This window comes from Syngnathus typhle, linkage group LG10 (assembly GCF_033458585.1).
Source record: "Syngnathus typhle isolate RoL2023-S1 ecotype Sweden linkage group LG10, RoL_Styp_1.0, whole genome shotgun sequence".
In the NCBI taxonomy this organism is placed as follows: Eukaryota; Metazoa; Chordata; class Actinopteri; order Syngnathiformes; family Syngnathidae; genus Syngnathus; species Syngnathus typhle.
This window is the reverse complement of record NC_083747.1, coordinates 5,991,363-6,018,936: the sequence shown is the minus strand read 5'-3', so window position 1 is coordinate 6,018,936 and position 27,574 is coordinate 5,991,363. Positions and strand designations below refer to the sequence as shown.

The 27,574-nt window shown below is 38.6% G+C and overlaps 1 protein-coding gene across 4 annotated transcripts in view; it reads right to left on the bottom strand.

The window, feature by feature from the left end:
- The window catches only part of cdkal1 (CDK5 regulatory subunit associated protein 1-like 1), a 129,592-nt gene that overhangs the window by 92,317 nt on the left and 9,701 nt on the right, over nucleotides 1-27,574 (bottom strand). For all 4 annotated transcript variants that reach the window (XM_061289303.1, XM_061289302.1, XM_061289305.1 and 1 more), the window contains one exon: nucleotides 16,372-16,456. In XM_061289303.1, coding sequence (XP_061145287.1) covers nucleotides 16,372-16,456 — 85 coding nt within the window. The remainder of the gene's footprint in view (nucleotides 1-16,371; nucleotides 16,457-27,574) is intronic.

Here is a 27,574-nt window from a genome sequence, read left to right as displayed (position 1 = left end):
GAGGGAGGAATTAAGAGGACAGAGGAGGAGGAGTAATAAAAGTGGATGCAAACTGTCAGTTGTGTTTTGGTTCACAGCGTGTTTGTATTCTTCAGCAAAACAAAGATAGTGAGGTGGAGGAGGTGGGTGTGCAAATATAAAAGAAAAGAAAAAGAAAACAGAGAACATGTTGAAAGACGACAAACGACCAATTCGGAGCCAAAACGAGCAGAAGCACACTGGATGAAAGCAAACGTCTATAAGATATGACCGGCGTGTAGTCAGGATCATTTTAGCATCTCTTCTATTTCAACATCTATTTCTGCACAATTATAAATGCTTGTTAGACATGTATAATGAAAAAAAAAATGAAGAATGTGAAACAAAGACACTGATCTAGATCCAGGTTCTACTCAATATGGGCTATCACGTCAACACCACTGCCGACTTAAAGAACATTGAGAAAAGTTGATACGGCTGTCACACGTTTCGTCTGACTTGAAAATATTCTCCCAAATTCCAGATGCCATTAGGCCCCTGCTTGATACTGATATTTATGACACTATTTGATTATGTAAAATAATGATTCAACTTACAGGCAGCAGGATTCATTATTTTTATTAAGCCATTACCTAGGCATTGGCAGCAGACCATTAATTGGGTAATCATGAAGTGTTCCAATACCAGCCACCTTAAGGCATAACGAAACCAAACCACCATAGTATTATTTAAAAAAAAAAAAATGCTTTATTCTGTCAAAATCAGTTTGGATGAATCTAAGATCAAGTCAGGTTTAACACTGCATATTGCAACAGTGGTGTTGCCAAATAGGTTTTTGAAAGTTTAGTTGAGGTCCATACACATCCGGTTGCCACACTATATAATGTTGTTGCTAAGCCAACATAAAAAAAAATATGTATTGGTCTATACTACAAGCTAAAGTGGAAACACGCAGAGTCAATAAAATTTATCCTGATGGAACTGAGCTCTGCTGAGATAAACTGATGTTTCACAATATTTTCTGGAACACAGTTCAATATGCCGATGTAACTCGGATGTTGAGAAACTTTAAAACCATATTTTGGTTGTTTGTCCAATTGTTCAACCTCAGGGCTGTTCAAATCTGGAGGCTCCACTTTAATGACAAAACGGTGAGTAAAACAAGCTGAAATGCTTGCTGAAGCGAGGAAAGCCTGACAGTAGACATTGTAGCTGTAGCCGAGTAGCTTGTTCTCTTGACAGCGCTCGTCATGAAGGACTCACACTCTCATCACAGACACAGTAGAGGTACCCCTGCATAATTCACACCATCGCCTACCAAAACGGGCCCAACATTCCTCCAATACGATACTTGCTCCCTGCCCATAGGCATCGCTGACATCAGAGTCATTGTCTCATCACCTCGAGGGGAACAGCACAGTTTAGTCGCACACAGTTCCCGTATGGGATGAAATGGATTGGGATTATGCGATGCGGTTGCCTTGGCGATACTTTTGAGCCCAACCGAGCATTCGCTGCCAGTGACCCGGACCAGAGCAGATGTCCCATGAGATCACAAGAAAAGGGATGTGTGTGTGTGTGTGCCCATTTCCTTGGCATCGCGCCCTAAACATCTTCAGCCCCCGTCAACTTTGTGTTGCTGCTCTCCATTGCCTGAAGACCACACGCATCCATGCACACCCACAGATGGTATTAACAAACCACATCCCTTAAACATACTGCACATAGTCACGGATGGCGATGTAACACCCTATGCATAGATGTATGTACAGTATGCATGTATGGTGAGGAGGGGTCTGCTGTACACACTTTTTTAACAGCTGAGTGGACACGGTGAATCAGTCAAATTAGACCAGACTAAATGTCTAACTCAATTGATCAGTTTGACTTAGATAAGCCCTTACTGTAAATACAATGTTGAACCACTCAAGGCAAAACCACAGTGCATGACCTATATAGAAGATGTCAATGCGCTAAGAAAATCTAAAGTGCAAAAGCCAAACATCTGAAAGGAATCTCTTGAACTGCAGTAAAGAAAAAAAAATGAAAAATGGCTTGCTCGTTCCTAAAAAAAACCCAAGTGATACATCCCCTTGGCACGCCAGTAAGATTGCATTCTGAACATCAACAAGGATCTGGGTTTTGTTGGGTTTCAAGTCAATTCTATTTTAAGAGAAGTTTGTGCACATGAGAGTTATGCCCTTTCAGTGACTCTGTCTGACACCCCCAACCATTTTGCATTACATACTTAGTGGGGAACCACACGAGTTCATTATGCACTGAAACAAGCAAATGTCGCTTCTATCATGTAAGCTCATAAATCAAACGCCTCTTAAGTTTTAGTTTGTAACTTGACCTAAACTTCTGACCAGAACATTTTCACAGTCGTGAACTTAAATGTTAAACCAAGGATTTTCTCTTCACTGTAGTTTTCCTATGACAAAACATTGTATGAAGTAATATTCAGTTTCACAGAAACATATACTAAATCTGAATTAATAAAGGGTTGACAAGTCTTCCTGTGAATGATTTGATAGTTCAACTATCACCAAAAATATTTCAAGTTCATACTGCAAAGGATGGTGCACATGCTATGCTATATAAAGATCATGGTCTGTATGCTTCATTCCTATCAAACAAATATCAAAATGAAAGTTCATAATATTATTTTTCAAGTTTTTATCTGAACCTTTACTAGTTTCTCTATACAAGACGAGTTTATTTCTGCTGATGAAAAGCTTGACAGAATCCACTGCCTTGTAAAAATAATGAAAACATTTGACATGTCAAGACAACTTAAGCGGCACTGTTAAAATAAGCGTGCGTGTCATTTCAAAACCAAACAGAATTTTTCAGATAAAAGCTTATTAGGGAAATTTTCTGTCATCCAATGTGTATCACAGTAAAAAAAAGCAGCAGCTGTTCATAAGCTACAGCTTATCACAAACCAGGAATTTGAAGCTGCTTGTGTCACTGAGAATTTTTCCGTCCAAAGGGTTTAAGTTGTGCATAAATTCTATTTTGGTCACCTTTAAATCATTCCCACAAGAAAAAATATATTTGATGCCTAACTACTGGTCAAGACGGATGGTGTTCTGGACGATGGGTAGATGGCTACTATGTCCTAACATGGCCACGGCACAAACATGAAGGTGGTGAAGGGATGTTTGGAGCAGGAACAATTTAGAGTGAGATGTTACGCCCCCATAAGGATCCTGGAGATGTAAAAGGGACTTCTGAAAAATGGCAAAAACGTAAAAATAACAAAAGAGAAATACTGCATAATGTAACGTAATGTAACTGACATGCATAAAAAAAACTATCTTCCATTGGAAAATAATTTGAAACCAACCATGCAGTAAGAAAAATACATTAATACATTAAAGTTTAGTTTCTAGATTTGATTCACATCTGTACTAAAGTAGATTTTCTTTTAGGTGTCTCTCCTTTCCCTTGTCCTTGCGGCTGTGTCTCATCCCCTTGCTCATCTGCTCATTTGCGCTCCAACAGTCGTTTCTGGCTGAGTTGACAGTGAGCCAGCCAATCAGCACACTCCTGACCTCTCTGCATTAGCCTAAGCAGCGAGAGGCAAGGTTAAGTACCCATCAAGCCTCAGTAATTAAGATATGAGCTGGTGTGCGCAAGTGTAACACAAGTAGAAAGGGGCAGGAGGATATGCCACATTTTGTCTTTTAATTCTTATAGTCCACTTTTGAAACTGTAACCAACTTTTCAGGCTTCGACATCTCGAGTTTTGTCATTGCCCCAATTTCAATGTCGCAAGGGATCCTGTTATTCACTCAAACATGAGTACTTACTTTTGCTTTAGCTATACGTCTATTTATCTAATGTTTTATTCATGTTTCCATATTTGTTTTCCAGCAGCGGAAGATGAATCATCAGTGATTGACAGGCTGGGCGACATAAATGTAGACAAATACATGGTTGCATATATGACGACTATAGTTTCTCTTGGGGAAATAAGTTTATAAATTAAAATGCCTGACAAATTCTTCACCTATAAGATTTGACTACAAGTAAAATATATGAAAGCTGTTTATGACCCACATTAATTCCAGAGAGTCATAGTATATATTTTTAAATAACTGTTATTTAAATAAAAACATTATTAGGCTTTTCCTTAAAAGGATAAAACCTGGGAAAAAAACAATTGTGCATCAGAATGTGCTGATGTGCTGGACAAACCAATTAAGATTTGTACATTCAAAGTTGTTCAAGGATATGTTTTTAAATGCCAATCCCTGATCTGTATGTTTCAATGTCGGCATTTGTCAGATTAGGTCACAGGGTGAGCTAAAGATACTCCCAAAGAGTGTGAAAGCATTAATGTAAAAATCTATGCCATTGCCGGTATCTCTTGTATCTTTACAATACACGCCAAAGTGACACCAAACCGTGTATGTGTGTGCGTGTGCGCATTGATCCCAAAGTGGAGAGCACTACAAATCCTTGCCAGGCTGACAGAGGTGAAAGGGCAATCATGGTTGAATGAATCAATGCAAAGTTAGTTCAAGCATAAACAACCATGATTGGTTTCAAGATCATGAATTATTACATACGAGCATTTGTTAAAGTGGAAGGGCACAAGCTCAGTGACCTGGGACGCAACAAAAATCTTGGAAAATCGCTTCGCTCACAACTCACCTAAACATAAAATGGCAATTTTGTAATACATAAAAAGCAAACTATTTGTTAGCCTCAGAATATTTTAAAGTCCAGCAGTGGACTGGAACAAAAACCTTACAAAACAAAACAATAAAAAATCTGTCAAGCCAATAAAGTACACACTAGGTGTGTTTGGGCCTAAATTCTGAAACTTTGTTATGATTGTTCCCTTTTAAAGGCCTGTTTCTTTTTTTAAGACATTTGATGCATGTTCACTTCCACTTGTTTGGGGACGATACAGACTATAAATGGTCTCATAGCGCACCACCGTCTTAACTTAGCTGTTAATTTCCCCGGCTGATGTCTTCTCCCCAGCGTAGCCTCAAGTAGTTCCTTGGTGGCTCATCAGTGCCTTTAAAAGGCCTTTGCATTTAACCGCAGCCTTATTTATTGGAAATAACATCCATTTAAAAGCCAAGCACGCAATGCACAAAAAGCAACAGTCTGATTAAATTTCTATGCAGAACCCCATTACTTGAGGGGTTAAAAAAAAGTATATATTTACCCCCCATGTGTACAACTGCTTGAGCTCACACCAATTAAGAGGGAGGTTCAAGCTGACGGGTGGTGAAATGTTTGGGAAGAAAAATGCTGAATGAAGAGGTGTTTTCTTTTCATACATTTGGCTCGTTAAAAGATTTTTTTCTTTCAGTTGGAAATATGAAGCAATATCCTTTTCTTTGTCAACCCAAATGGATTTCATTCAGTAGACTGATTCTGTAGGCGTCAAATCAAATTAAATGGGATGATTAAAAATTCCATTTAAGATATATTTTAATCATACATCATACTTTCAAGATTAATTGATGGAGCTGGAAAAAAAGGGTCAAGGCACCTAATGAGTGATTTTATTTCATACTGTGCAATTAGTGTTTAAGAATTCTTGAGGTTTTTTTCTTTCCCCTACCAATTTTATGCTGTACTATCCTTAGTAAAACATAGATCTCTACAAACTATTTGCTGCACTGCACATAAAGTCTCACTAATTAACTTCACTGATTATTGCCGGAACTATTATATGATCTCTTTATACAGCACAAGGGCCTTTATGTCTTTAAAACCCTTAAGATCCAATAGAAAGTCATACATTCTAGTAGACTGGGTTCTCATGGGTATTAATAAGTAAGTAAAAAATGACCGGACTTATTTAAAGATTTTTCTAACAAGACAAGATTTTCAGAACACATTTCACTTAAAACAAATGCTCTAATAACACAGTCACAAGATTGAGAAGCAAAATTCAAACTTTGTTTCCAACTGTCGCAACAGCCCCTTTCCCGCTCCACTCAAAGCAAGTCAGTGTAATTGCACGGCAAATAAAAGCATCCATATTGCTCCTTATGTATGAAAAAGTACGAAAATCAAATAGTTCATCAATATTGCGCTCTCCGGTAGCCAAATATTTGAATTTCATCCACACATTTAAAAAAGAAAATACTTTATATGGATTATACCCCATCTCATGCTGTTATATGTTTGTGGAACAACAAAATTTAATAGTCTCAATGACCCTTATTTTGGGGGAAAGTGCACTGTGGTCCCTTAAAGACCATCCCTCAACCAACACAATTGCATGTCAAAGTCATTGTCGGGCTCAAATGATATTCAGGCAGCCATGAAAGGGAGTAGCCCATATACCACATGTGGCCTGATTTCCCCACAGCAATATTCCTTCCTTGTATATCTCCAGCTATCTGTCTGTTTGTTCATAGCACCTCAGAGGTTAAGGACTGCCCCGGGTATATTAAAGCACCAACCCAATGACCTCGTGCCTTCCAGAGCTTGGCATCTTTCTGTTTATGTGCCCGTGCTTCCATCAGTTTTTTTGCACATACAGTGCATGCACCTATGGCCAAGTTGTAAGCCTAGGGCTTGTGTCACTCCAAATATTGTTTGCTTAAATTGTTTCCTGGCTCGGTTGCAGAATTTCCATCTGCGTTCTTCGAAAATAAGAAATAAATCAAGCTAAATTAACCAAGGGTTAACTGTAAATGGTTTTATGGCTCTATTGCAGGGACTGTAATTTCTTTGCACCAATCAACAAGTTAGCCATTACTTCACTTTTGACCTCTTTAAATATATGCCTCATCCTTATGTTGAACAACTCATCATGCTGCCATTTATTTCTATTTCTATCACATTTCCTGTTTCTCTTTCGCTGCATGCACCCCCCTCGAAGTTTCAGCATAAGCCACTGAAAGGTCAAACGTTCTACTGACTACATGACTTAATGTATATCAAGCATGTCTGGAAGATTTAACTTATAGAGGATGGATGTGACATCCACTGAGAAGTCAAGTGTGTCTTAATCAGTGTGTTATTTCAAAGTTTCTCAAGCGATACAGCTGACAATCATCACCCTCGAGGTGCATGGCAACATTTAAAGAGGGCACGACTGTTGTCTGTAATATCTTGCCGCTAGTCGAAACTGCTCGTTTAGCAAACAATCCGAGATGCATAGCTCACCAGAGAAAATGCATCTGGATGCACCTTGGATGAGCTCCTTTTCTCACAGAAGTTAAACATTTTTAGCCCCCAGCATGTAGAAACCTGCACAAAAAAGGCTTTAGGTTTAGGCTCATCTGTGACTCAACTGTCATGTTTGTGATCAAAGTAGAGTGTGTTTGCTTAGGTTTGTGGTTTCCACACTGTCTTTGTCCGTTGGTGAACGGATCCTGGTTGATCAGGTTTCAGCATCAGTTTGGTTGAGTGTCATAGCACTCTGTGTTTATATAAAGATACTTGATAGGAACACAGCAGCTGCTATGCTGGCTGTTACGCATACACACCTGCTACCTGAGTCAGTGGTGTCTCTCGTACCTTCTCACACAAAACACGGCTTAAGTACATAATGGCCACCTTTACTATTTTATGCTGACAAATGTGACCAAACAAATGGTGAAAACAGATTCTCATCTCCACGCCGCATTGCTGTTCTTCGTATCGTTCGTGTCACTGAAGCAGTTTCAGCGAATTCAAAAGAACAAGCAAGGTGGAGGGGCAGGTGCTGCGAGCTTGTATGTGTGTATGCGGAGTCAATGTGGTATTATCCATATGCCAGCTGCCAGATCAACTACATCTCACGCAATGACATTTCCTTGCACTCATCGTCATTGTCAAGGCACCACTTAATCAGACATTTTTTATATCTTATTTTGAGACATTTGTGAGGCATAATTTTCAATTTCTAAAATTAAAATGTCAAAAGATTCAAACGTGATGATAAGTGGAGTGGAAAGACAACTTATTTTATTTAGTTTTATTTGTTCATTTGTTGTTTTAATGCTGTGGGTTTACGCTACGTATAATTTTGTATTTTTCACTATATAAATATTTTTCAGTCATATTCATTCATGGTCATAAACAAAAGTTAAGACCATCACTATATAATTTTTTAAGCTCTTTAACACGGCGGAATGTGAGGATACTGATGTTGTATGTTCCTATTTTGGGGCTCATCAAAGCACTGTTACTATACGGTACTATTAGATCTTGATTAGTCCATAGCATTAATCATGTGACTTTGATAGCTGTCTGACACAGCTAGTGCCAAAAATGGTCAAGCATGAAATGTTTTGTCTAGTAGTTTCATTTGTCGGGAATTTCTCACAAAAAGGTGAAGAATTACTGTTCTTTTGCTATTCATTTCACCATGCAAGATGGCTAAAGTGTCTGGGTCAGAGGTGGAATCAATTTATACCATTGAGAATCTGTGAAAACCACCTGTCACGCATCTGTGTGGTATCATCTTTAAATTGTGTTTTTCATGAAACCCATGTTGCCAAGGTGGAGAGACTTAAGAACCGTTCTAAACACCAGTCAGTGTTAGCCTTAAGCTTTTGCATCACAGCTGAAGATGAAGAGGAATTTCAGCATTTTTGTATCCGCTGTATCTCAAGGTTTTCAACTAAGAAACCCAAGACAAAAGACAACTCACAGAAAATGTGGCCAATTATGAGTAAAGGATGTATAAAAAGTAAAGTCGCCAAAGCGAGTGAAGGTGAAAAAGTAGAGCAGGGATAACTGAGTGATAGAATGAGAGACAAAGTGCTGTCATGGTGTGACCTAGTGGTCATCTGTCATCACCAGCTGAGAGAAAAATGTCCTGAAGGAAAGAGCTGGAGCACCTGAAACATCAAAATGGACTCTTCTAAACTCTCGATCGTTAACAGCTTTGCAAGAAAAAATGTTATTGCTGTCACACTAAATGCATCTTTCACCAAATTAAGCAGCTTGCACAAACTTCTTTTTAATTTCTTGTATACTAATAGTTGGGCCCCTGGAGTGACACAACAGTGACAATTATTTACATACCACCCTCACAATGCCAAGAATTTGACGCTACTGTTGTCATCGTAGTATGCGCCAATCTGTATGTATTATATTACAACGCTACTTAATTTCTATGATTTTTTCTGTGAGCTTCACTAGAACCTCACATCCACTTAATTTCCTGAATAATAATGTTTGTGCTTCCTCGGATAACAGTACTAATCCTTTGTTGCATTAAAAAAAAAAAATCCATTTCCATTTACTAAGGAGAGAAAATTAAGGAATCTCACGTAACAGCTGGTTATATCAAAACCGTTTGGCAAAGAAAACCGTTTGGCAAAGTAAAACCAACTTAATTGCAAGAAAAATGACCTCCATTTTCACTGACAGCTGGTTTATTATGAACACCCACACACAGTATGTTGTAGCTGGTCAGAGAGAGAGAGCTGGAGAATTCAGAAATTATGATAATGGTAAATAGAGAAAGGGTGGCAAGTTGTAGAAGTACTATAGCCCGAAGTTCAAGTTTTCATCAGAGTTGAAGGAGAGAGTAGATCATCCAATTAAATAGGTAATTATTCAATAAAGTTTGTTTTGTATGTTGGACAAAAACATATTTTTCATTAAATATTTAACTACTGTGTCAATAGTTGGCATTGACAGAGATGATAGAGATGTGGATTCTTAGAATTGACATTTACAGGTAGTCGAATGCTACAGTTTCCAACATGTTGAGTGGCTAGCGGCCATAAATATCACGTTAGTACACTTTATAAGCTATTTTTAGATTTGAAATGTTCTACAAAATTTTAAGTAACTTTTTTATGGCAGCGATCAGAGATTAACACGGAAATTAATTCTACTATTTTAAATGGGAGTCTTTCTTTACATTAATCGGTCCTATTGTTTGAAAAAACATTCAATGCCACATATACATAATATTATGATATCCTGATACTTGAAATATAATTTTAGGATGTCTAAAGATATTTCATAGAAATGGTCTTTTATTAAGATTGTCTTTTAAAATTGTCTTTTATTAAGATGTTATTAAGAAGAAGCAATCATGTGCCAAGTATCTTAAAAGCTGACGCAACATTGAGACTCCCTCTGCAGAAGGAGAGAAAGTTATTAGCATGAGACACTTCTCATCCTGTCCTATCCTAAAGGGAGAATACAGAATAAATGAAAGAATATCTCCTTTCCCTCTGTTCTTCTTTACCAGCTTCAATATTAGCCATATGGTTTTAACCTTCAAAATACTATGTTAAAAAATATTGGGGATAATACAACATCAAATGCTTGGCCTAGTTTAAAAAGTCATTATTTAAAAAAAAATGCTCTTATCTTTGTCATGTTCCTTTCAAAACTAAAATGGATGATATGCTCACTGAGCTATTCAATATACTAGATTAAATGAGTTCTTAAAGCACCGAAACTAAACTCCAACTCAATCCCTAGACAAAATGCAAAATCTGACTTGGTATTCAAATGTACTCAGACTTTTGCAATACACCAGGGTGAAAGGTCTCCGTCTTATCTCCAATCCTATTTTACCAGTAACTTGGGCTCTAAGGGCTTCAACCCACAATTGAGATTCAGCTGAAAAAAGGCTGGAACCCTGTGGGGTGTCTTAAAAGCAACCGTCCATCTGAGACTGAACGGATAAAAGCCTGTAGTTGTTTGTGACTGCTGTTTTGAAAAGCCTTATAAAGCCACAGCCACAACATGACAGCCTGTGATTATGCAGCCATTCATTTCACCAAATATTCATGTACACACACATGCTAAGCATAACACAAAAACACATAGATGCGGTACTATACCAGTTTGTGTGGGATATGACGCCCCTTAATTTGGAAACAGACTAAGATATCTGGCTGTGCATTTGACATCTTAAAATGGAAGGTAATTCATGTGTAATTCATATTATCAATTTTTAAAAAAATATATTACATTTTGACAAACAAAATGTAAAAGCCCAGGTTTAATACCTGCCTGGAAGGTTTAGATTCTCATCTGTTGCCACCCTGGGATCCACATTTAATTTATTGTTACATTGTCACCACCAACATTTACGAACGTTAAGAACAATAGAAAACATCTTTTGTTTACAAATAGCCTCTGGCACCGCATGCGTGTGATATGTTTCCCAAAGGTGTTACCCATCACTCAATATGACTTCTGCTAGCCAGAGGCTGAGCTGCACTTTATTTGCTCATGGTGTAAATTATAATGAGAAAGCTACACCTCCTGTCGCTTACCTAATTACGTTCAATGAGGAAACTTGTTACGTCTTTGTACCGAAGCAGAAACATCAAACGACGATGTGTTTTTAAAAGCTGTCCGCAACCCACCCTAAATGGATCGCGACTCTCTTTTGGGTCCTGATTCTGACAATTGTGATGCTCAAAGTCGAACACCGGTTCGCATTTTGTACTGATCATTTTTTTAAGGATCCAGTGTTCGTCAAATTCTGAGGTCACTGCCGCATACTCGCTTTTGAACAATTGTTCAATATTAATATGAATACTTGTTTATTCTATAGCATCGAAAGCAAGACATCCAAATACCAAACTGTTCGATTGCTGAAGCCCAAATGGTTTGTTTTTGTGGCTATTCAAGTTGGTTCGATGACCGAAAACTTTTAAACACTTGTGTTTTAAATTCAACACATTTGAAATATAATTGTGATAAAAATGCAGTGGAAAAAATACTTTATTATTTAGTATTGTATGAAAACATGTTGATCATCAAGGAAAATTAAATCCGATACTTTTGTGTGGAAAACTCCTGTACCCTCCCTAAAGGTATAGCTTAAAAATGAAAGAGAACCAAATTGATGTAGTAAGACTGTTAATAAACTGAATGTCCTCTGACTTGACATTCCATTGCAGAAAGTCTATAAAACTTTTCAGTGCCTCTGGAAAATGAGAGGAACTAATACCTGGCCATTCAAAGCCAATGGAGCTGATAAAAGTCAAGTCCATTAGGAAAAGAATTTCAACATTATTAGCCTTCCATCACATTGGCGTCATCCCTTCTGATGTCTGCTTTGCTTATCTTCTACTTTTCCAGACTTGAAAAAGAGAACGTAGTATACTCAGTAAACGCCGCTGCCCATTCGTGACGTGCAAGGAACAAAGCCTCCAGGTTTTAAGGTCTTTACAACATAAATCAGGAATCTGACATGGCTGATTTTGGTCACAACTGAGAAGAATGCTTGTTGTGCCCACTCATGTCATTGATAGTGGTTTACTGATTGATTGAACAGTTTTTTGTTCGTTTGTTTTTTTAATAATGACAACCAAAGAAAACAAACAAAACAGACACGATTAAGCTAAAACTAAATAAAAATTAAGTCAAATTGTATTGCATTGCCCTTGACCTTTGTGTAGTCATTGGTGTCCTGAATGTAGCTCAATGGTATCGGAACTCGAAAATACACTTTTTATATCCCATCAATGGTCTGCCCATCTTGCTCTTTCTCGAAGGGAATGATGTTTGTGTCTACCCAGAAATGTAGGCTAATGCCCTCCAGAACTGACAGATTTAATGCCAATCCCTGGGTTGTACCAAAACCAGCCCTTAAGCAGCATCGTCTGTGCGCGCAAGCGTTTGTGTCTAGTCAACGACAAATGTACGTCTTGTCGATGGGAATCAGTGGACACAGAAAAAAAAACTGCCCAGAGTAAAAGAGGAAAAAAATATAAAGGTCACTCCGGATTTCAGACTACATGACACGTTAACGGCCTCACACTTCAGTTTATTTATAAACGACAAAGCAGAAACAATGTCTTCATTGTACCTAACCACAACTTAGCAAAACCTTTTCAACAAATAATATGACTTAATAAAACCTGTACAATTGTACATCTGAAATTTATACTCGACTGTCACTGCAGAATACATACACTAGGCTCACCCTACTGCCCTCACAATCGCCCGGTTGCTTTGACTGTGTGCCCAACATCAGTGGGCAATTTACTAATGAGCAGATGTGGCTAAGAGCTCTATGATGCATATTCACCACTCTTAACTCTATGAAGCAAAAATGGCATGCATGCTCTTTCACTGGGTAATTAAATCAGGAAATTAAAAAAAAAAAAAAAAAAAAAAAAAAAAAGATTGCCTTAAACTATGCAAGATATAAATTATTCAATAGCATTTGAAGAAATAAATCCTTCTTCAAGTAGATCTTCAATTAGCTCTTTTGGTCGTTACATAATATTTCACACCAATGTGATGCCGGTTATCATTTTAAAATGCAGACTCCGATTAGGAGAGAAACATCACTGATAAAATATAACATATTGACCTGATCAAAAAGGAACTATGATAGGTATGAAATATGCATTCGTTTATGGTGTCATTTAATTTCAAATAAATTAGATTACCTTGATGAATGTCAAATGGTGTTGTCCTTACTTTTTTTATATTTCTGTAGAAGACAATGTGTAAAAATATCATTTAATTAAGCAAAATAATACAAGATAAATTCATGTTAGGAAATAATTTTAAAAAGCCCAAATTGTCAAAAGTAATAGGGTTTATGTACAAAGAAACTTTGTCCAGCAACATATTTAACTACTGAGGGCAAAAAGAGTTTAAAGTTTGACGTCTGCAAAAGCAACATTGCCAAGAAAGTGTTTCTAGAGGCCATAGTAATTACTTGCAGCACCAGAGCAAACATCTGGCTAAATACACAATATAAACAAAGCATATACAATTTGGAGACATTCCAAGGGTTCATTCTGTGTGTTGTGTGTCCCTTTTCAATTAAAAGGAATGTTCCTCCCCCCCCCCCCCCCCCCCCCCCCACACACTCTCTCATGGTTGCTTCATGAATATTAAAATGATAATGAAATGAATTTCAATATAACAGGGGATTGGTGTATTTTAAAAACTGATGTACAGAACTCTGAATTTGGTACTAATTCATTAGGAAAACATTCTCTTGATCATAAAAATGATTGTGGAGACAGCCAAGTGAAAAATTCAACATGCGCCAAAAAAAAAAAAAAAAAAATGCAAGCACAAACAGTGCTGTTTAATTACATGCCGGTGAGCAACAGCTTCCGCAACTCAATCAAAGTCAATGATATGAAAAGTGTTTGACATCAAATAAACTATTAATTTTAGCATTTTTAAACATGCATACATGCATCCCATTATCCTTCCTAATTGACTTGTTAGCATTCCTCAGTTGCTAGATTACCAGTTTATACAACAAAGTGAGTACTTAAGGGGAAAGTTGGAGCGTACATCTGTATGATTTTGACCAATAAACAATAAGATGACACCTACAATGTGGTTGAACATTTAAGATGAAAATATTTCATTTAAGTGGCAGTATAGTGAGTTTGTGATTAGTGTGTCAACCTTACAGCCGCAGGCAATCCAGGTTTGAATCTCAATCAAGCAGTAGCAATAATTTTGGTGCAATTGGATGTAGAAATGTTCGTATTACGAACTTCGTAAACTCTTGAACTAATTACACAGGGGGTTGTTCAAAATCTGATGAACCTTCTCATGTCCCTGCTTGTGAACAACCGAGCCACATTGATCCCTTTAGCCCCAATCATGACACTTGTCTTTGTAGTGTATTCATCTGAATACAGGTTGAAAGATATTTGCAAACCATTGCGTTATGTTATTTTTTTATTGACATTTTACACTACGTTCTAAAGTCATTGGAATTGGGGTTTGTAGAAATCCATGCATGTTAAGCTCCTTGCCGATTTTAAATTTCCCCTGGTGTGAATTAGTTAGTAATTAACAAGGTGTCTGTTCGGTCTGTACCGTGCCTTTTGCCTAATGGGAGCTGGGATGGGAGCCAGCTCGCACAGAAAGCACACAGAGTAAGCGGAATATACAGAGGATTGATGGATGAACAACGTACACAAGTCATATCCCCATCTGCTCACATTCTCTCAAAGACTCACCCTCCAAAACATTCACATCCATACTTGGCACGGAAGACTGCTGAGCCCCAGTTCTCCAGAAGTAATAAAAATGTATTTACACTCTGCCTCTCTTAACCATAACAGAGGGGTCTGAAATCCCTTTAAGTTGTCACTAAAATCCATGAAAATATAGCCAGCACTATGCATGGGAATCTATATCAATCTCATGATTCAATATGAATTCAGGAAGCTACGGTTCAATGCGATTTAATTAACCACCATTGAGGAATCTCAAGAAGTAGTTCATTCCCTTAGTGTACGTATCTGACGTACTCTAACCTTTATAACACTGTAGGTGAATGCTTACAAATGCATAGAGCTCAATTTGACCTTTAATCTCAAACAAGGATCAACAGGCTTGACTGCAGGCTTTAAACTTGTAACAAAAACATCAAACACTCTTGTTAAAAAAAATAATGAGAAAAAAAGAGGACATTAATCTTGAAACTGGACAAATCTTTGTTTGTGCGAGTTAAGATCTCATGGTTTTCGTACCAGGAGGCGCACGCACGCATACTGGTCAAGAGTGTGACTGAGTGCAATGCAGTGCAAGGGGATCTGTCATCTTGCATATTATTTCTTAGTCATGAAAAGATTAAGGGGATGGGGGGTGCTCTGATACTGTACCTCCTGCAAGCATCAAGTGCTGTAATAAAAGGCAGACACACACACTATTCTTTATGTGTCTATGTGCTAAAGTCAATGGTAAAAAAAAGGAACAAAAAACATGTGACTCATTATTTTAGATTCCTGGACAAACAAAAAAAAATCGAAAGAAATGCATGTGTTCTACAACCCTCCCCCCCTTGAAAAAAATAGAATCCAATGATTTGCAAACCCCTTTCTGCCTATATTTAATTGCGAACACTAAAGAGACAAGCTCAAACTCATTAGCTGTTTTTCTCAGAAAGAGATTGAGTCACTAATATTTAAATCTGTAACCAAGAAACCAGCATTTTACTTATTATAAAAAGGCTCTGAATTCCCAGCGTATAAACATTTTACACAAAAGGTTCAAATCGACAATAATCGTTCAGTGTAAAAAAAAAAAAATAGGATTTATGCAATAATGCACTTAATTATACCTACACTCACTTTACACGGGTTGATTTTTCTGGGAGGGCTAAGAACAATTTAATTCCAAAATTGTTACAAACCCAGTGAATCATTGTTTGCTCTCACGGCACAACAAGCACATCCGCTGGGTGTGGGTGTGCCCCCGATGAAAGAAAATTAATCAAAATGCAAAACAGTTTCTAGCTTAATTTGACGGCGTTTATGCAAATGTACATCCCTTTCTCTAATTTTCCGCTCATGTGTGTGTAATGTGCATTGAAATAGCCGTTTAACAGTTCTGACAAATGTTACGGCCAGGTGGGCTGATTGTAGACCGAAATTTACACGTACCGGTAATTAAAAAGTTTAAAATGGAAAAGGTTGGTGAGAAAAGTAAGAGGGAATTCAGTACTTGATTGAGTTTCTGAAGTGGTCTTCTGCAGGATTTTTGACAGTGCAGCTGTTCAGAAGCCACAAATCTGCTTCGGCTGGGTCATCTGAGAAAAAGAGAAAAAAAACAAGATTTCATTGTTCACACATTATTTAGTTAAGTTATGATGAAATATTTTTTAAAAAAAAAATAGACATTCCACATTATGCAGACACTTTGGTCCTGCGCCATTCTAGTCTATGGAGAAAGGTAAGGCTTTGGATGTGTAACCTCCCACTATTTTTATGAAAGTAGTTTTTTTCTCAATATTTTCCTCTTTTTTTCCAGAACATCAACTGAAACTCATGCATTAAGGAAGACACTACTATCTAAATCAGTGGTTCTTAACCTGGGTTCGATCGAACCCAAGGGGTCCAGTGAATCGGTCTCAGGGGTTCGGCAGAGCCTCCACTGTGGGGGGCCGAACACACCTGAATGTCGTGTAAAGTCGTGATAACACATGTCCGAACTGGTTTTGCAAAGGCAAGAGCAGAAGTCACTGATCTCTCATTTGTTGTAAGTTCATGCAAAATTGAAGAGAAAAAACATTAACACAAATAAAACCAGGCTAGGTACAGCTCCTACATCATAACATGCTTTGACAACAGAAACCATAACAGCCAATCATGAGTTCCAAAGTTTGCCATTCACTTTTCTTGATCAGTGTGGCAAAGTTACTTGCAATGACTCAGCATGTAGGTATGCTTATCCTTCAACAACTCTATGAAACGCTGTGATTAGGAAATCCCTGGAAAGTTGGATTTGCATAACATTTGCATAGGTATAGGGGTGTAGCCAATGGCAAAGGAGTGATTTTCTCAGTTTTTGCATATCATGGCCATCAGGCAATTATGTGAAATGTTGTTACTGCAGATGTACGCAAAAAACGGTTGACTTATCTGATGAAGAAAACCCCTTAGGGTTAAGACAAGCATCCTAAAATTTGTGAGCATGTCTGTACTTTAAAAACTTGGTTGAGAATTATTAAACAAAGAGGACCTGGAGAGATCAAGTGGTATGAATGGTAGTATGAGATATGATGTGAAACTACATTATTGAACCTGTGTTATTTTTGGTCTTCAGTTCACTACAATTTAGACAGCTATCGGTTTTATTTTGTACTATTAATTTATTACAAATAATCCCAATTCAGAGTGAGTTGTCGGTGTATTATAATGATAAATTCTGTTCTGTTCTCCCTTTTATCAGACATAAACAAAAGATAAAAAATGTTATGTACCACAAGAACTAGTGGTATCAGTTACATAGTATCGGTATCGGTGAGCACGCAGGAGTTATACTTGTAGCCTGTGTATATACACGGCAATAACATAAATCACAATTTAATTCCATTTGGACCCAAAGATGAACTCTTTGATTTATATTGTATCTCATATATGGGAAATATTACACCTGACCCCAACAGCTGACCCCCTCAAAGAAATTGAGTATTTCAGTAAAAGAGAGATTGCAGTTGAACCCGCGCAGTGAAAATAAGACAATCTTTCCCTGTGTGTCCATGTGCTTTGACTCTGTGTTTGTATGCAAGTTATTTACACAGTGTACGTCTGTGTGCTATTCACAAATGTGACCTGTGCGCGTGTGTGTGTGTGTCTGCACCATGTACCCAAGGTCATAACACATTTCAATCACACACTCACTATGGAGATTAGGAGAAAGGGTCAGTGTTGGGGGTGAATTTGTGAAAGCGACATACAGATTGGTGGACAAAGAGCTGGGGTTAAAAGCCAGTGCATTCATACAGAGAGCAAAATAACTAACAAATATGTAAACAACACGATGCCACAAGTGAGCATGTGTAGAAGTAGTTACCATCCAAATACAAGCCAAGAAAAACGGAAAATGGACTCATGCATTCTGTGCTGTAAGTATGTTATTGATTTACCCACAGGTGTGTGAAGCACCCCGCAGAGGTAGAGATGAGGCTCAGCTGGAGTGTCGGAGAGCACCAATACACACACCAAAAAACACATCTAACAAACTGGCAATAAGATAATTTCCCAAAACTCCAAGCATGCGAATGTGCACAACATACAAACAGGAAGTGTAAACGGAGTGATTTGCTCTCATTAAGTAGATAGCTGTTGCTATCGGTAAAATATCATCTGGGTTTTTTTCTAAGAAAGTATTCTATGTTGTTTAACTGTGTCAAAACATCTTCTAAGACTTCGGCACGTCTGGCATACTAAACAACAATAGAATGAAACAATAGAATGATGCCGCTTATGAGCACCTCCTTGGGTTTTCAGACCGTCCAGGGAAGTCGAGAGAAGTCAGATCTTATAAAGTAATGTTAGAAAGAGATCTCTGGGGATTCAACTTTCAGAGTACGAGGCCCTTTGATACAGACTTCTTTAATTGCCACTCTTGATTATGGATCCATATCATGTACTATGACCCAGGTTTCTTTATCAACTCAATTCATACGCTTCCTTGCAGACGCGTAGACCTACTTTACAAAGTTGTTTACATCTTTTTCTTTTGTGGCTCCAATAGGGCCAAGAACCTAAATTACAAAATTAAAATCTTGCAGGCAAAATGCATCTCCTGTATTGTTAGTCAACTGTGCTAATTTGTCTGTATTCCTGAAGACCTAACGTATGTAAATGCCAAAAGGTGAGTTTCATAAATAACTACTATTTGTGTTAAGTGCTCGTGCACTTATTTGTTTGCACACATGATGCCACATCATTTTTTGCTATTTAAGATAGAATGCTAATTAATACTATCCGTAAACCTCATGTGAAGATGGTTTGTGCTGAATAACGTACCCACTACAGTTTATGTAACATGTACTCATGATTGCATACATGCGAGATCCATGGCATCAATGCTTTAGAATCCTCTTAGTTCTAAATGTTTTTTTTTTGTGGCAGCCATATCCAATTACAATTCTGTTTTCACTTATCCACAGAATTTGTCAGTCACTATCGCCTGCAAATAGCGGGTGTCCACTCATAAGCTATAACTCAATTCTCAAAAACATTAATTTGTCTGTTTAGTTATATAGACTTGCAGTATTTCTATATTTAAACAGCCAAAATGTCTAGAAGAGCTACAGAATTTAATTCCGTGCACCACTGGCAATTCTGACGACTGTACCGGACTTAACTGCTATATATTTCTGATTTCCCTAAGCTTTCTGCTCCAAAAACACTAATCTGTGTTTTTTGGTCCGTGTAATGTTTCCATTTCAGCAGAACAGATCCAAACGGCCCGAGAGTTTGTCTGGCCAATATTTTGGCGCACAGCGGGGTTCGAATGATAGCGTTCACACTTGATCGAACAAACCATACACTGAGAAATAGCACCAGAGTCATTTTATCCCAAACAAACCTGTCAAGTGTGAAAATGTTTTGCTTGAATTTAGTATAAATTTGATGAGATATTACTTTTGCAGGGGGCTGTGAGAGAGAACACCAAATGGTTCTGGGGGAGCCTAACTTCATGTTTTACTTGCTGCAAGATGTTAAATATGTGATGCTCATCTCATGCACTTATGGAAATACAACATATCTTCGAAACAGCAACTTAAAAGAGCTAAAAGCCACCAAGATGAGACGAAAACACCACAAGTATAGCAACACAGTATCTCTGACTCCCTTTGAAGCATTTACCTCTGGTAGACAACATTGAAAGGTTAAGGCCACTGCCAAAACCCCGTCGTGCGTGCGTGTGTCCACGCACACATGCAAATGTATGCTCGAGAGACACAGAAGATGCAGACAGCGGCCACCCTGGGGCTCAATACAATGCTCGTGAGCTTCACACACACATACTGTATCATGACCCAGTTTTCCACCCGATCCCCCACACATTGCCTCACGCACGCGCACACCAACACATTTGTGTTGTCATTTCTGCCTTGTTCCCTCCCATCCTTTCCATCCCATAGCTCAATGCTGGCCTCCCGGCACGGCCCCTCTTATCTACTATCTTCACACACAAGGCAACACACATACGACACAGAGAGGACATGCTGACCTTGGGATGCAATGCAATAGAGGGTTATAGGAGCCAGCATGCTGGTGCAAAGGGTAGCTTTGGGGTGAATAGATACACTTGACTGAGCTAACAAGGCCTGTCTGGCCTTATTGGCTAACCAGACTGCTGGATGCCAGGATGGCTCAGTGGACAGGTGCACTGAAAAGCAGTGTGGGGGAGTGACCGCAGTGCTCTGCATCAAGACGACTTGGGGACTTTTACTCAAATATAAATGGTTCTTGGATGGTAAATGAACATTTGCTTGTATCAAGCTTTCCCACCTTCAGGGCACTCAAAGCGCTTTAACGCTCTCCTCATTCACCTACGAGTGGCGTGGCATTAGGAGCAACTGCGGGCTCAATATATTGCTCAAGGACATTGACGTGATCACAGGGGCTCAGGATTGAACCTACCGCATTTTCCGCACTATAAGGCGCACGTAAAAACCTCCAATTTTCTCAAAAGCCGACAGTGCGCCTTATAATCAGGTGTGCCTTATATATGGACCAATATTGAGCCACTACAGCAAACGTGTCCAAAGTCCAGCCCGCAGGCCAAATGTATATACATCTTATATATGGACAAAGTTTTAAAATGGGCCATTCATTGAAGATGCACCTTATAGTGCGGAAAATACGGTACTTTAAGCCCACCATTACAAAGAAAGATGATGGACAATAAATAATTTCATTAAATTATGACGTATACCAGAGCTAACATGACCCGTACTAGTGTGCACAAATCAAAATACAAATTACTTTCAACACGTGCATGTATATTTAAAGATATATGGGCCAAGTGTACAGTACATGCGTGCACATGGGCCTTACTGACGTGGCAAATGTGTATGGGCCTTAGAGAATTAACGAGTTTCACCTCCAATCAAGTCACACACAAATAGACACAGATACACACACACTATCACAAACACACTTACACACACGACACACACAAGGGGGGCCTGGGGGTTTGGCGGTTGGTCTATCCGTCTAGAAGGGTGAGCAGCCACTCAGGCATGGATGATAATGCAATCAACTGTCATTAGAGGGACTGAATACACGCACACAGGGCACAAATGATGCTCTTTCAGCTGTCAGTCATTTGTTCAAAATCACACACAGACCATTTCGTTGCAGCAATACAAGTTCCCCAAGCAGCGTCTTTACAAGCTGACAATCGTGCACACATTCCCCAGCGCAAATATCTTAAAATGCAGAGGAAAGGCAAAAATAACATTCAAATATTGTAAACATTTTCTCACCAGAAATAAATTATCTCATGCAGTTACACAGCAACATGTTACTGCCTGTGCAGTATTATTTCAGTTTAAGAGTGAATATTTTAATGTCTATATACTTGTTTTAATTTGTGATTATGTATAAATTTATTGTATATGACATAAATAACTGCATCTTATTCAGTCATTTTTAGTCATTGATTAGTATTTACAAAGGGGCTGAATATTCAGGCATATTATGCGGGGTGATAATTATTCTTTGTAAAAATATAGCGACAAGGAAAAAAGCAGTTGTGCAATGTGACGTGAAAATATTGGAACATCACTGATGGGCTAAATCACCCAGCTCTATCATGCAACATTAAGCTCTTCAGAGAGATGCAGAAAAAATGAGGTCATAAGCTATCACAAAAAACAGCGAGTGAAAACAGACCCTAAAGCCATTTTGGCTCCAAAGAGAGGAGTGCCAAAATGTGATCACATGCTCCATATTGTGTCCCATGTGGAAACCTCTGTTGGGGCTGCAGACTTGGAAAAATGAAAAGAAAGGATAAAGCCACCTCCATCAAACTAGAGGCTAGCGAGGTCGAGACTATTGCGAGCAGCTGTAAATAGTGTGTGCAGAGTCGAAACTGGTAAACAGGATCACTAGAGATCTTTGCAGAAAAGACATGCTCCATGGTTAATCTCATGACATAGCTGGGTGGGCGAATGTCAATGTGCATCACTGTGTTTTCGGAAGCCGGCGTGTTCGCTTAGTTGAGCACAGTTGGGGGCATACCAGAGATATCCTACCAAACAGTTTGACAGCATCTTAAAAACAACCATGCACTTGGGGATTGTCTCCAGTTTTTAACTAGCAGTGAGTCCATTACATCTGATCTCATGGTGCTGTAACATCAAACGGGAGGAAAGTGGGCTGAAATGGGGGGGTATTAAAAAAATTGGGTGCAAAGGCCAAGTAAAGAGGGAAAAGTATTGCAAAGTTAGAGTGAGGCACAAGTTTTTACCCTAGCTATGATGCATAAGACTCAAACGAGGATGTTGCTTAGTATTATTCAAAGAAAATTTAAAGAACCTTAACAGCGTCACGTTCTTATCTAGAGCTTCACTCACCACCAAAATGGAATTCACTGCTCCATGTTGAAGTGCCATGTTTTCTTTTAAAAATCTGCACAAACTGAAGCAATCAGATCAGCATTCAGATCAAGATCAGTTTGGCTCAAGGCCTTCAAGTTGAAGCCAAACAACTTGAGCTGGCCATTCAAAAAGGCAGCTGGCAGGACGGTATCACATGCATGTGACTGTCCAAAGATTTTGGACTTTATTATTACTGTGTCATGAGTGGTAATTTTCTCATTTCCTTTATTTTAAAATCCAAAATAATCACATGTTCGCCCACGTCATAGAACAAACGGTATTAAACTTTAGAAGTTTCAAGTTACTCCAATGTGTTGAAGCATAATAATAGGTGATTAAATCGAGTTAATTCAAGCTAATAGGCAAGCAATGCTTAGAAAGGAACAGGAATGATGAATGCTGAGTCAAGCCAAGTACTAATTTGGCTGCCAATGAGTACACCTGGGTTCAGCAAATACGTTCCAGCCGACAGGAAAAGACTAGAAACGCTGAAAAACACACAATAACATTGAAAACTAGAGAGAAGAAAAGAACTCAGAGCACATATGAGCTAGAAAGATTCCAGTGGTAGTGATGAAAATGTGATAATGGCTTCACTGTGATTTTAAATTCGTATTAACGGTGATTTATTGAGCTGCGTGCACGCAGGGGAAAGAAACGGTTTTTGCCACTGCACATCCTACCTTGCATAGAGACAATGATATGAATCCTCAGTTTCAAACACTAATTGGGGCCAATCATGAGTCTGCAGCCCAGACAGAAAGCCATTATGGTCATCAGTGCAAGCATGAAAAGATGATCCACACAGTCAGGGAGACTGTTAAGAGTCAAGGGCAAGAAAGTCAGCGTCGAAGGGCAGGAGGAAGGTTAGCTAGACAGTCATTTACTTGTGATTTCACTTTTATCGCACTTTTCTCCAGAATGGAACCTTCAAGATGTCTGCTCAGCAAGTTCACATGTTGCCTCAGTGAAAGAAAATGAAATCAGATCAATGCTGACTAATTAAATATAAAAAGATAGAAAAGTAACACTTGAAGTACCGTAATTCCATGCAAATATAAGACAAACCAGCTAAATTTAGGGGAAAATTAGGGTTTAATAATGATGCCCTACATTTTTTACATTACTGTCAACCCAGTTGTTTGTTATTTGCTCTCGGCTACGGCGCTTCACTTTCATTAAGAGATGTGCATGCCAGCCGTTGTGTGCGTGTTAAGTGTATTCCAAAAGTTATACATTAGTTTGCAGTAACTATGAAATGGTCTGGATGAGATCCAAAAAAAAACATGCAGGTGTGTGTGTGTGTTTTCTTCCTTTTCTTCCAGGTTCGACCCCTGGAACACAAAGACAAAGAAAGAGCAGCGTAGAAGCCACCTGTATGTAAAAGCTCACCTGCCCTGGATGAACTGTGGCAGGTGAAGCTAAAGCTTACAATTGAATAAAAGTGAGAGGTAGGTGCTGATGTCAACCTCAACAGGTTTACTCTATACTATACAGTATTATTCTTACTATTATAACATTCTCATAAGAATCTACTGCATATCTGTTATCCTCTCTAAATATCCATCCATCCATCCATCCATCCATCCAACCATTCGTCCATCTGGTTTCAAAGACTTAAGACGCTCAAGGGCAGGTTGATGTCTTGTAACTAAACTGTCCGCCCTTGACAAACTAGAAGATAGAGAAGATATCGAAAGAGAAAGGAGAGCTTTGTGATCAACATTGAGAGCACAAATTGTTCAATCTCTAGACCACACGCACAACCACGCACATTGTCACACATCTCCGTGGAATACGAGTTCAGTTAAAAAGCAATTTTCTTTGACTTGCCACTGTGGCTAATAACCCTTCCGATATTTACGCCTTCATATGTTAAGTAGCCTAATTCGATTAATAGTGATATGAGGCCTTTATCCATCCGTTTTTTTTTTTTTTTTACTCATTTCAAAGTGGAATTGAAACAATTTAGGTCATCTGGCCCCATATTCCCACAACCAGGCTGAGAGACATGCAAATCAGATGCAAATGCCACAAAAATGTGGGACTAGTCATGGTCCTGAGTAATAAATACTGAATTTAGCCTCTTGGCATTCCAAAAACAGCCAGTTGGGGTTCAAATGCAAATGGTATGCAAATAGCCCAGATGTAGAGCGCTTTTATTTTTCCTGATGCACTGAGCACACGGGGGCATCCTGGTGGCTTCGAAGGCACAGGCCCATAACACGGCCATATGATATCATGGTTTTGAAGCCAGCTCATCGTGCAATCCCCGTGACTCATTTGCATTCCTCTTCTGACACGTTCCAAAACGCAATGAGTTGTCCGACTAAACTGAAAGAAAACAGCCTAGAGGTGCGTAAGACATTCAATGAGATGTTAATCGAGAATTTGAGTCCATCCAACATGGAAAAGAGAACGATAAAATCATTAAAAAAAAAAAATAGATAGACGGAAGAATAGAAAGATAACTGCACAAACAAAGGCAGCTGCAGGACAGCAAACTGGCCCAACTGAGATGCAAATCGGAGGGAAGCCAAATAAAGTTAGAGTAAGGATGGTAATGTCGTTAAAAGCTAAAGATACTGAGGCAAATGAGATGGGGAGAGTTGCTAAAACAACAACTATTGCAAAATTGGCGAGAAAATCTTGAGCACGAGTTTGCAGGACCGATGCTTCAAGCAGTCTTTCTGAAACAGCTCGGAGAAAGTGAGAGGAAAATTTAAACTCGGCATGGGTACTTTGAAATAGGGTTGAGGTAAATATGCAAATACAAATTTTGTGTGGCGAAATAATCTAAGGGAAACATATTTTGCAAAGCAGATAAGCTTCAATTGGCAATGTCTTTGCAAATTAAATGCATCATCGTCAAACACGCATAGCTTCATCTGCACATCGACAATGTTGGAAATAATCACTATAATGCATTAAATGTTAACTTTATTGCCTCAAACATACTACCAGATCCAAGTCTGGCTGCCATGCCGATGCATTTGAAACAAACACCGCAAAGCCCTTAATCACAGCCTCCGTATGAGATTCTGGCCCAAGTGCTGAGCACATGGTGGTAAAAGGAATGTGGATGTTGGCAGAAAGAGAGATGATTAGAAAGCCTTCTCTTACTCAAATGATGCCAACTCGCATACAAGTGACGCGTCTCTCGCTTTCCTTGCGCATCACCAAGGAAAGCGGATGTATTTTCTGGCTTTGTTCAGCAAAACACTTTGAATCTTGGGATTATAAGAAATCTGAATGCAGCACCTTTAATTTGAATATCCTATCTAACAAAAGGATATGGGGACAAAAGTCATGTTGTAGAAGACAAGGAAGAAGCAAAAAAAAAAAGGATGTGGGAGATTAAAGTAAATTATGAATGCCTGCCGATTAATTAGATTATTATTATTATCATTACTATTATATTATTTAAAGTACGGGGCAATCTATCCCTACGCTACAACAGTAAATATAAAAGTGCACGTAGTTTAAGGGAGGAGAAGCAAATAAGTCACTCATTTGATCCTTTTATGACATTATTCTTTTTCAGAATGAGCCTGATTAGTTAAAAAAAAAAAAATTATTGGATGTTTTTCTCTCCATAAACAAAACCATGCCAACTCAATTTGGAACTGTGTGGTTCATCTGGTCTAAAATCAAGTTGGATTACTGTGTTCAATAAACATTCTGCACCAAGAGGGAAAGCGAACCATAGCTTGAAAGCACCATGACAGTCGGTCTAACATGTCACAAATATGTAATATGCATCATCTCAACATTAATAAACCCGTTTCAATAGAAACATCTATGGAGCATCCAAAAGATTCTTAACATACGTCATGGACTCTCAACTGATACATTGCGGAGAACTTCTAAAGGACACCAAGTAGCTATGGAATATTTAAGTTGCTCGCGTGAGAGCTTCCATGCATCTGAGCATGAATACATGAGTTAGGTGGTGCAGACATGGTTGTATCCCGGAGAATTTGCCTCCAAATGAATAAATCATGACAAAATGAAACAATTTGATGTGTTTTTAATAATACATTCACAGTACGTGTTCGATAAGAAATCGCAATGGGGGAAAGAAAATGTTAACACGAGTGGAAAGCCGGTGTACTGTACTCGCTGCAAATGTACACGTGGTTCACACACCTCGACAGACACGCACAGGTACACATCACCCTCGAATAAATTTCAATGACAGCAGATGGCATCAAAATTATTGCATGTCCTGTCACCGTCTTTTCATATGCTAATCTAGCGGCTGTATTCATCTGAATCTCTTTAATGTGTGGTCAGGATCTAAATCAAACTGCGAATGGATAACAACACACGGAGACAGGAACTCGCCAATGCGTCACCAGACATTGTGAAGAGACAATCTGGTATTTCATGTATTTTTGGAGGCTTTCAAATTAGAAGGACTCAAGTTATAACAATTCATTTACCTATAAAAGGGCATCCCACCTCAAATTTGGCTCACCGTGACATGTTATATGCGAGTACTCATTCTGTCATTCAAACAGCACAGTGGGGGTCCTGCTGTCAACTGTTCCACTCAGCTCATTTGCAGCTGTAAGGCACGCTTCAAGCCATCGCTGATGAAAAGTTGATCGCTCCCCAACCTCAAAGTGAAGGCAGTGACAGCTGTAAAGCCACCTTGGTTCAATGGGAAAATACAACAGAATTGTTGCAAACAAAGTTGATCTAAAAGCAAGAGTTGCCTTTGAACTATGCAAAACCACACCAAAAAATATCCATCACTTCTGTAACACTGCAAGGGAGGGGAAAAAAAAGTTAAGATCA